We start from the raw sequence: 12030 nt of genomic DNA, 5'->3' as shown, positions 1-12030 counted from the left end.
CTGTGAAAATATGGTCTGTGGGGATGGACCCGAGTAAGACTATAGGGGCTGGATTAAAGGACTGGACTCCGGCTGGGGCTTTGGCTGGCCAGTGCATGATTATCTCCCGCAGAGGGGCAACTGGGGGCCCAAGTTCTCCTAGACTAGGCCTGAGGAGCACCAACTTCACACCCATGCCCGGAGGGGCTGGACTTGCACTAGTTATGTGCTACATTTGTCATCCTTTATTTGTATCTTAAAGATACAAGATAACTGCATTCTTGATTTATGGCCAAAAAAAAACAAAAAAAATTACAATGCACATAAGGCAAAAAATAAAAGGATCCTTTGTGATATGCCGCAGTCTGCAAGTATTTACTGAAACCCATCAAAGACTAATACATGAAACGTCTGGAGCACATATGCACGTGCACTGAGTGTGGGGCATACCCAGCGCACTGTCAATTAGCGAAGAGTCTGGTGTGTCACAGGACGCACAAAATGACTTCCTATGCTGGGATCTGTTACAATATCGTTATTGCCATATTAAAGTGACCTGCTCCTTTCAGTACAAACATTTCAGTAACTTTACCAAATATTTACTTCCATAATTGCCACCAAATAATGATGGACGTTGAAGACCATGCTTTCTAGGCGCCCTGCGCCTGGTCTCTAACACTGTAGCCACTCCTCTGCCTGTGGAGTCTCTGCCCATCTGATCTCCTTTCACCACTGCACAAAGGGGACTTTTTTTAGACAGAGGAAAGGACACAGACTGGGGACTAAGTGGTAGCAAGTCAGCAAAAAAAAGCAGGATGGAAAACACCATTTTCAGCTAAATTACCAAGGGCTAGTTTTGCAATGGAAAAAATCCCAAACACTGTCCCGCTTACCAAATACACCATTTTCAAGTCAGTTTCACTCGTCGTCCTCCTCCATTTCACACAGGTTTGATTAAATACAGACACGTTCCCGATGGCTGCCTTCACTGTAGGGGAAGGAGGGAATATGAAAGTCACTCTAAACCAAGAAGACAGAGAAATAACAAACAACAAAAAACCCACACACACCCAAAAGTTAATACACACTACATTTGGAACCTCACCATACCGATTACCAGTGCTGAAAACTGAGAACACAGGAATCTAGCTCAGAAATATAAGCACTTGGGTAAATAAAATCTCATCAAGAGCAGTTTAGCATAGGAAAAAAAGGCAGATTAGAAAAAGAGAAAGGTAAGTGAAATCAGTCTATGATAATCTACATAGAGGACCAAGAGATGAAAAGAACAATTAATAGAATTCACATTAAGACAGACATGCATTTAGGGCTAGTTTGTTCTTCCCCCATCCGTAGTGATGCATACCCCTGAAATGGAGGGCTTAGGATGGGATCTTTTCCTCCCTCAAACTCAGATTAGATCTTTGCATGGAGTTCTGGAGAAGGGCAAAAGTAGAACAGGGTTTTAAAAAAAAAAAAAAAAAAAAAAAAAAAAAAAGAGAGAGATAAATTCATGGAGGCTTAGTTCATCAATGGCTATGAGTTAAGATTGTCACAGAAACAATCCCATGCACTGGACTGCCAGATGCTGGGACAGGGAACGGATCATTCAATAGATTGCCCTGTTCTGTTCATTCTCTTTGAAAGATCTGGCATTGGCCACAGTCAGAAGACAGGATACTGGGCTAGACAGACCACTGATCTGACCCAGTATGGTTATTCTAATGTTCCTATTAAGCCATACTTATTTTAGATCATGCAGCATTGAGTTCCACGGGTTAGTTATCCATTGTGTATGAAAGTACTTCCTTTTAAGTTTTTGCTGCCATTTCATAAAAAATATTATATTTAAAAACAAACCCTGAAATTCTGTGTATTTTGAAGATGCCAGGTTCTCTCTCTAAGGCACAGAATGACCTGAACACAGGATGGTGCGAACAGCAGTAATGAAAGTTTTCCCACCAATATATTCTTATGCCCTGATACCTCTGACTATAACGGAACAGTAGTTTAGCCACCACGCCAATAAAAGCATTGGCATCTCTGCTAAACTGCAGTAAATTTGTTGTTTTATGAATTGCAAGGACACCTATCCACTAGGAATGTAACTGATTTGAACAAATAGCAACAAGCAGCAAATCTTGGTTACTATCAACCTCAGCCAGACGCAAACCAGAGACTAAGAGCTAAAAGAATCTGCATCTTATTACTACACAAAGTCCAGAACTGTACTCAGTTCTCTGACCATGCTCTGCCCAGCTCCTACCCCCAGATTTAGAGGTTCAGATAGAAGGGAACAGAGCTCCTAAGTCCATAACTGGTTTTTGTATTGCAAAAACAAAACTTAACCAAGATGGGTCCACAAAATGAGTCCCCTCATTTTTGACCAAGCAGTCCCCCAGATTATAATGTACAATCTATAATCTATCATTTTGTACATCCTCTTGTTTCCCTCTTACGCAAGAGACAAATGTCTGAATAGCCGTCATCACACCCATTTGTTATATTCCTCTACGATAGCTCCTCATCCATTTCTACTTTTCAGATTAAATAACCCCTTCTTTTAAAATCTCTCTTTGTACAGAAGTTACCGCTTTTGTCTGCTCTGCAAACACTCATCCCACAAGTCATGGTCATTTCTCTTTTTTGAGTGTTTTCTCTTTGCAGTGTCTTTTTTAGCTAAGGTGATTGCAACTCTTAGAAAACAAACAAACTAAATATCAGGCAGGAAACCTTTTTATGTGGCTGTATTCAAGTATAATTTTATCCAAAAGATCATAACAATCCATAGAAAATCCGAGCCCTATTCTAGTTCAGCAACAAGAAAGAAAATTACATATGCTTTCAAAAGATAGTACTATTTATCCTTTTCTCCTATGCACTGTAGAATAGATGTTCTCTTAACGGTAATCTTAACTGCTATCTTGTTTCTATTGAACAGGAACTGATGTTTAATCAGTGTAAGAAATATACTATCGAATGCTATGTGATAGTGAGACATCTATTCTCTTGTCTAATGTATCCTATGTATGCTCTGATTCACAAAACATAGTGGGCTGTAGCACGTAAGTAAGGACTGAACATGCTTAATCTCAACTCCAGTTCAGAATCCCCTATGAAATAGGTGAAGTTGAAGGCAATTATTTCCTTTAGTTTAAGAAAAGGAATTTGAACTTGTCCTTAATGTAGCAGGCCACTGGATGACACTGTTGTCCCATAAGATAAAAGCTCAAATAAAGCTGGCAATCCAGCCAGGCATCCACTTCAAGTGGAAGAGTTCTGAAAACAGGAAGTAAAGGGATGGGGACGGGGCCAAGGGCATGGAGGGAAGTACCGGACGAGTGAGAGGTCACAAGAGACTACAGGAAGAGGGAAAACAGGGGAAGTGCCATTAAGGCTGGTAAAAGCCAGGGAAGGGAGCTGGTGGGAAGAGATAAGAGTGAGAAAAACTACAAGAGAGAGAAATAATGATCCAAAATTGAATCTGGAAGAGAAATGAAGTGACAATAAGAGAAACAAAGAAGGAAATGAGCAGAAAAAAGATAAGTTTGACTCTTCGGCTATGGTCTCATCTATTCATTTTCCAACCATTTTTAAATCCTCCAGAAAAAAGCAGAGAACTCACTTTAAACCAATGTGTGGGAAGGACCCTACAAGGCAAATATGAGCAACCCAGGCATAGGTGCTGGTACTAGGGGTGCCGCTGCACCCCTTGGCTTGGAGTGGTTTCCCTCATCTATAGGGTTTACACTTTGGTACAATGGCTCTCTGTATACCCCACTGTACCAATTGTTTCAGTACCTCTAAACCAGTGAAAAGGCGGACACAATGTCTACACTACCGCAGTAAGTCGACCTATATTATACTACTCCAACTACATGAATAATGAAGCTGGATTTAATGTAGCTTAGGTCAACTTACTGCAGCACACCATGCTAGGTCGATGAGAGATGCTCTCCCATCAACTTACCTTGCACCTCTTGTACCTGGATGTGTATTACTTATGCCTGATTACAGGAGTCAACTGGAGAGCTCTCTGCAGTTGATTTAGAGGGTCTTCACCAGACATACTAAATAGATTCCTGGTGCAATGGTTGCAGCAGACATACCTTGAGTCTTCATCTTCATCCAGATAACTATTCTCTGTGGGCATGTCAGCATTCTCTCCCCTCACCTGCATCCAATTCAAACACTGCCTCCACCTAAGGACAGGTACAGTGCCAGTGCAAGCACTATGGCTGCCATGCTGTAAGAGGACACTCCACCCCCCACCGCCCCGAGTGCCGCACCCCCAACCTGATGTCCCGTGTTTGGCATAGGGAAATCTGGTCACTCGAAAGATGGTTTTGTGATGCAGAGAACAGTCGGTCAAAAACGTGCATCATCTCCTTTCAGAGAACAGTCGGTCAAAAACATGCATCATCTCCTTTCATAGGTGTCACCAAACAGCCCTCGGAATCTATGGGTTATCAGTAAAAGATTTTGCAGCCTATTCTGGTCAGAAAGACCGACACAGAACAAACTCCCCTTCCATTACTTTCCCTTCTAAAAGTTCCCTTCTAAAAGTTGCCATACACTAAAGTCATACAATAAAACATCTTTCCTTCAGTCACTTCCAGGATTTAGGACAAAGAGGAAAAAAATATATTTTCTTTCCTTTTTCCTCACCTGCAGATGATACACAACAGATGTTATCTGCTACTACCTTGTAATATACATATATTCAAGTAAGAGATGAGAATTACAGAAAACAGTGTTAGAACATAAGAATGGCAATACTGAGTCATACAAAAGGTCCATCTAGCCCAGTATCCTGTCTCCTGACACTGGACAGGGCCAGGTGCCTGAGAGGGAATGAACAGAACAAGTAATCATCAAGTGATTCCATTCCTGTCACCTATTCCCAGCTTCTGACAGAGTGGCCAGGGACACCATCCCTGCGCATCTTGGCTAATAGCCATTAATGGATCTACTCTCTATGAATTTGTCTAGCTGTTTTTTGAACCCTGTTTTAGTCAGACTGCACAACATCCCCTGGCAAGGAGTTCCACAAGTTGACAGCGTGTTGCATGAAAAAGTACTTCCTTCTGTTTGTTTTAACGTGCTACCTATTAATACCATTTGGTGAACCCTAGTTCTTGTGTTATGGGAACAAGTAAATAACTTTTTCTTATTCACTTTCTCCACACCAGTCATGATTTTATGAACCTCTATCATAACCTCCCTCCTTAATTTCTAAGCTGAAAATTTCCAGTTCCAGTGTTATTAATCGAGCCTCATATGGCAGCCATTCTATATCCCTAATCATTTCTGTTGCCCTAGTCTGAACTTTTTTCCAATGCTAAAATATCTTTTGTGAAACGAGGAAACCACATCTACATGCAGCATTCAAGATCTGGGCGCCCCATGGATTTATACAGAGGCAATAAAATACTGCCTTACTCCCCATCCAATTCTTAATGATTTCTAACATTCTGTTTCTATTCAAGCTTTTCTAGAGCACCTGTTGCCAAAGAACCCAGACACTTCCTTCACCACAGTTCCCTCCTCTATATTTTGTGCGTGTGTCTACAAGTAGGATTTATTTGACGAGGAAACATATATATTCTCCCTAACGCATTAGTATATGAGAAGTGTTCACAAGCATTTTCATGTTTAATTCATTATTGCTTGTAAAATTTCAACACAACCCTAACTATGATGCTGAAAGGGGATTTCCACAATTGAACTCCCCCCTCCCAAACTAAACATGCAGACAGCCCACAGAAGAGTAGCAAAGTTAAAGAGAAAAGCAGTCATGCAGGAAGAAACAAAGGGACAGCTAATGATTTACTATTTCCTTTGGTCTAAAAAGGTTACCAAGATACAATGGGGGCAAAGTAATTCATATATTGGTGCAAAGTGACCAAAACCCAGGAATAGGAGATGCAGTTGTGATCATGTTCACAGTAGAAAAATATATTAATTGTATAAAAATAATGTCGTCAAAATGGACTGGATTAGGAAGGCTGAAACTTCATGGCCTCCCCCGCCATCTGAAAGATTTCTGATGTTAAGAATTGATATCTGCAGTCAGAAAATGTGTAATTATTAACTTGGTGTCAAATATTTTAAAAGTTTCCCACTGAACAAAAAAAAAAAAGAGCGAGAAAATCCAACTATAACAAAAGACAGAACAGTCTCTCTCTTTGATCTAAGAAACAGTTGCTCCATGAAGGAAGATTTCATCTTGTGGTTTTCCAGGCCACCGAAGAAGTTACCAGATTACAATGTCTCATGTTAGCCCTTTCTGAGAACTGGGACCAACCGGATCCTTTTCATCTCCCATTATAATCCTAGTTGATGGGGGTCTGACTGCTGAGAGAGATGGCAGTGTGGAATTTCACAAATGAGCGACACCTCTGCTAACTGGATTCTGTATTGATGAGGATGAATTATTTATACACAGCAGGACTGAAAATTAAGGGTGCAGCAAGAGGCTCACAAAAGAATCTGAAGAGGAATATGAAAAACTAACCTCTTCCTTGTAGGCTAGAAACCACTGACTGCAGCCTTGCAGAACTGCCACGAGCCCTTTATACCAGCTCTTCGCAACGATATGTGCCAACAACCAACTAGCGCTATTTTACTCAGTCTTTAAAAAGAAACTCACCCTGTGCCTAGGAATAGACATCCCAGATATTTAAGAACTCCAGCAAACCACTGTTAGCTGTTTAATAGGGTATATTTTTGCAACTAGGACCAAAGACTGCCTGGCTACCAGGGGGCACATAAGGCCCTCAGAACTGGGCACAAAGGAAGAAACGGTCAAGGAAGAGAAACCTGCTTCAGGGAACAAAGAGGATTCTCATAGAATCCTATTGTAGGAAATGACACAGTGAAACTGTCACTGTTGAGAGGGAAACATCTATTGGAAAAGGCTGATTAAGTCTGACATTCCAACATGGATGACTCACAGGTGATACACAGGCCAGACTGATAGAACAAAGTGCTTTTGTCAAATCAGAGCACTCCCTTGTTCTGGCAGGGCCAAAGACTTTTATCTAAGCAACAACCTGCACATATGAAATGCTTTGTCTCTCTGACTTCTCACGATTGATGGAGCTAGTTCAAATTTTTCCATACAAAGTTTTCCCAATGACAAGACAAGAGTTAGCTAAAACCAAAAATGTTCACAGGGAAATGTCATTTTTGACCAAGTGTTTCAATTTCATATTGTGAAATTTCATTTTAAAAAAAACCCTAAAAAATTATGTTCTACGATTTTTTTAGTGTTTGAAAACTAAAACTTTTTTGAAATTTAGAATTTGTGTTTTTCCACTTTCTCCCCCGTCTTTTACCACTTAATAGACGAGAAGGAATTAGGTGTAGGATTGATTTTCATATAAACCCTTTTCCTTTTCTTACTTTGTAACTTTTCTAAACTTCCTAATAGCTGACCATGCTTTCTGCCCTCTAGCGTGAGTAAGAGTGGCTTTTTCCATGGCAATGTGCCCCTTCTGGCACAATGTTTTAGCATATATATGATACAGATAGCCTGAAATATCTTCCCTAAACAGAGCCATCAGGCAAGTATCTTCTCTCCTCCAGATCCTTCAAGACACACTTTGCTTCAATGCCTACAAGAAAGGGCATTGCTACATGGCATTTGGGCGTGGCTCACATTTATATACGTAATATATAATTTTTTTAAATGTGTATTTTTCCATAATCCTCCCTATCTTCTGAGAAATATGCTCACCCACTCCTCCCTTCGTAAGTTAGTGTGGATTGCAAGTACTCTGTGGCAAGGCCCAATTCCATCTCTGGGTTTGTACAGTGCCTTGCACAATAACCCTGAGATAGACATATCAATGGGTGCAATAACAACATCTCCTATGTATCTATATTATCCTCATCCCTGTAATATTGAAGCTCCTCATAAGCTTTAGTGTATTTATCATCACTACTTCCCAAAAGGTAGGGCAGTGCTATAACCCCATTTTACAGACTGGAAACTGAGGCACTGAGAGGCTGACGGACGTGCCCAAGATCACAGAAGGAGTCTCTGGTAGAGCAAGGAACTGAGCTCAACTCTCCAAAGTTCCAGGCTAGCACCCTAACCACTGGGCCTCCTTTCCTTTCATCCATTCCAGATACAAAGGGCCTGTGACCCGCTTACAGTCCTACGTGACTGTGCTGCTATTTTGAAAAGTGTTGCCACAAAGTTACAGTGAAACTTTGAAGTGTGCCCTAAGATAGAGAGAGAAAGAGAGAGAGTGTTAAAAGGACGGTCAGCTCAAAACTCACGTCGCTATTACTGCCGTCCACATCCTTGAGCTCTAAAACCACAAGAACGGTATTTCCTCTTGCTTTTCAGTTCACTGTCTGCATTCCACAGTGCTTTGCACATCGCAATTTTCACTTCTGTGTTCCTAGTCAGATTTACTTCCTGCTAGTAGGACCTGAGCTTTTTTTTATGCACGGCTCTAGGAGCCCTTACACACACTTTTCCCTGCACTGTAGCAATGAATGCAACAATGCAGCCACTGAGTCATGGAGTCAGTCTCAGAGGCTGTTTTGTTTACTTCTCATTTTATGTACAACTGTTTAATTTATGAATGTTTAGTAATATAATGTTAATCGTCAAATGAATTATTTTAAGATCTACTGATGAAAAACGCCTATAAAAGAGCTAACTATTATTATTAAAATTCTGGTAAGATTTTATTTTTAGTGGAAGCTTCACTTAGATTTTGTTTTCTCTGAATAAAGACAAGTAAACTGATCATATGGAAGGAATTCACAATTTTTGGAGGTATTGAACTGTCAAATACAGGTTAAACCTCTCTAGTCCGGCACCCTCAGGACGTGACCAGTTCTCTACCAGAGAATTTTCTGGACCATGGGAGGTCAATATTGTCTAGCAGCATTACCAACACTTCCACTGCTTACTGGGCTCTTAGAAGACATTCCGGGGTAAATTAGAGCTAAATAACAGCACAGAACACTAAAAGCCAAGACTGGTGGCTCTAAACAAACTTTATGGGACCTCACCCCTGAGAAGTGGACATCGGGCTAAGCAGAATCATTCCAGACAATGGATGTTTCCAGATCAGAGAGTTCAGCACTATAGAGGTTCAACCTGTAGTAATTATCAGTACTAGCAGATACCAAATATAGTCTCCCGAAATGGGCAATAATTGTCTAGGAGATAAATGCAGGAGTTTTCTGGGACCAGCGTGATGGGAGACAGACAGAGCAGAAGGCATTATGGGAGAGTGTGATGGAGGTGTCTCGGGGTCTATTTTAGTAGGTCCATCCAGGCATAGGAGTCAACTGGAGAGTTCTCTGCAACTGATTTAGAGCAGTGGTCACCAACCAATAGATCGGGACCTACTGGTAGATCTTGGAGCCTCTGACAGGTGCTCCTGACTGGTTTGGCTCGGAGGCTATCAAGCGCCGGCACTTCAGCTGCCCCTCCCAGCATTGCCTGGCTGATCTCGCCCAGAGCCTCAGAGCTTCCCCTGGGAGCCTCCTGCTTGTTGTGCAGGGTGGGGGAGACAGAGGAGGAGGGGCACTGGTGTCTCTCTGTCCCCCTCTCTTGTAGCCCATCTGCTCAGTTTGAGGAGGGCAGGGCCTCAGCGAAGGGGTGGGGCAGGGAGATTTGGATTTGAGGTAGATGTTGGACTGACAAATTCAAAAAGTGATCTTGTGCTTAAAAAGGTTGGAGACCATTGATTTAGAGGGTCTTCACCAGAACTACTTCTTTAAGCTTTTCAGCTAATTCTTTTTTAATGGGGGTTTTATGCTTTTGGTTTTTTTAGTCAGATGATCAAGCCAAAGCTATCAGAACTGTTTCTTTGAAATTTCTCCGTTATTTTCATTATTCTTGTGCAATACAGAGAAAGGCTTTTTTTATTTTTAAACTCTCCAGAATAACTAGTAGGGCTAAACCGTGCACTTTTGCCACTTGAGGCCCAATAATCTAATTTATCTAGGTCACTTCTGGACCTTATCTATACTCTCCAGTGCATCTACCTCTCCCCCCAGATTAGTGTCACCCATGAATTTGTTGAGTGTGCAATTTATCCCATCATCCTGATCATTAAGGATGATGCTGAACAAAGCACCAAACACTGCGACATGCTGCTTGATACTGGCTGCCAAGTAGACACAGATTTGTCAAGCCTGACGATTTAGCCAGCTTTCTGTCCACCTCATAGTCCATTCATCCAAACCGTACTTTAACTTCCTGGCAAGAATACTGTGGCAGACAGTATCAAAAACATTGCTGAAGCTAAGGTATATCATATCCACTGCTTTCCCTATAGCCACATAGCCAGTTACCTCATCATAGAAGGCAATTAGGTTGGTCAGGCATGACTTGTCTTTGGCGAATCCATGCTGATTGTTCCTGATCACTTTCCTCCCCACCAAGTATTTCATAGACTCATAGACTTTAAGGTCAGAAGGGACCATTATGATCATCTAGTCTGACCCCCTGCACAGTGCAGGCCACAGAATCTCACCCACCCTCTCCTGGAATAATCCTCTCACCTATATCTCAGATACTGAAGTCCTCAAATGGTTTAAAGACCCCAAGATGCAGAGAATCCTCCAGCTGTGATCTGTGCCCCATGCTACAGAGGAAGGCGAAAAACCTCCAGGGTCTCTGCCAATCTACCCTGGAGGAAAATTCCTTCCCAACCCCAAATATGGCGATCAGCTGAACCCTGAGCACGTGGGCAAGACTCACCAACCAGACACCCAGAAAGTTCTCTATAGTAACTCCTATCATCCCTCCATTAACCTATTTACCACTGATAATGAATGGTCAATTAGTTACCAAGATCATGTTATCTCATCAAACCATCCCCTTCATAAACCCATCTAGTTTAATCTTGAAACCAGATAGGTCTTTTGCCCCCACTACTTCCCTTGGAAGGCTGTTCCAGAACCTCACTCCCCATGGTTAGAAACCTTTGTCTAATCTCAAGTCTAAACTTCCTACTAGCCAGTTTATATCCATTTGTTCTTGTGTCCACATTGGTATTAAGCTTAAATAATTCCTCTCCCTCCCTGGTATTTATCCCTCTAATATATTTAAAGAGAGCAACCATGTCTCCCCTCAGCCTTCTTTTGGTTAAGGTAAACAAGCCAAGCTCCTTGAGTCTCCTTTCATAAGGCAGGTTTTCCATTCCTCAGATCATCCTAGTGGCCCTTCTTTGTACCTGTTCCAGTTTGAATTCATCCTTCTTAAACATGGGAGACCAGAACTGCACACAGTATTCCAAATGGGGTCTCACCAATGCCTTTTATAATGGCACTAACACCTCCTTATCCCTACTGGAAATACCTCGCTTAATACATCCCAAGACCGTATTAGCCTTTTTCACGGCCATGTCACAATGGCGGCTCATAGTCATTCTATAATCAACCAGGACTCCGAGGTCCTTCTCCTCCTCCGTTACTTCCAACTGATGTGTCCCCAGCTTATAACTAAAATTCTTGTTATTAATCCCTAAATGCATAACCTTACACTTCTCACTATTAAATTTCATCCTATTGCTATCACTCCAATTTACAAGGTCATCCAGATCTTCCTGTATAATATCCAGATCCTTTTCTGAATTGGCAATACCTCCCAACTTTGTGTCACCCGCAAACTTTATCTGGATACTTCCATTTTTGGTGCCACGGTCAGCAATAAAAAAAGATTAAATAAAATTGGCCCCAAAACTGATCCCTGAGGAACTCCGCTATTAACCTTCCTCCAACCTGACAGTTCACCTTTCAGTATGACTCGCTATAGTCTCCCCTTTAACCAGTTGCTTATCCACCTCTTAACTGTCATATTAATCCCTATCTTTTCCAATTTAACCAATAATTCCCCATGTGGTACTGTATCAAATGCCTTACTAAAGTCAAGGTAGATTAGATCCACTGCATTTCCTTTATCTAAAAAAATCTGTTACTTTCTCAAAAAAGGAGATCAGGTTGGTTTGGCACGATCTACCTTTTGTAAAACCATGTTGTAATTTGTCCCAATTGCCATTAGCCTCACTATCT

General features: G+C 41.5%; 1 protein-coding gene across 4 annotated transcripts in view; it reads right to left on the bottom strand.

The window, feature by feature from the left end:
- The window catches only part of SUSD1 (sushi domain containing 1), an 81053-nt gene that overhangs the window by 34692 nt on the left and 34331 nt on the right, over positions 1-12030 (bottom strand). For all 4 annotated transcript variants that reach the window (XM_075931417.2, XM_075931415.2, XM_075931416.2 and 1 more), the window contains one exon: positions 873-967. In XM_075931417.2, the coding sequence (XP_075787532.2) occupies positions 873-967 (95 nt within the window). The remainder of the gene's footprint in view (positions 1-872; positions 968-12030) is intronic.

Source organism: Pelodiscus sinensis, chromosome 6, assembly GCF_052426305.1.
Source record: "Pelodiscus sinensis isolate ZL-2025 chromosome 6, ASM5242630v1, whole genome shotgun sequence".
In the NCBI taxonomy this organism is placed as follows: Eukaryota; Metazoa; Chordata; order Testudines; family Trionychidae; genus Pelodiscus; species Pelodiscus sinensis.
This window is presented reverse-complemented; position numbering and strand designations above follow the sequence as displayed.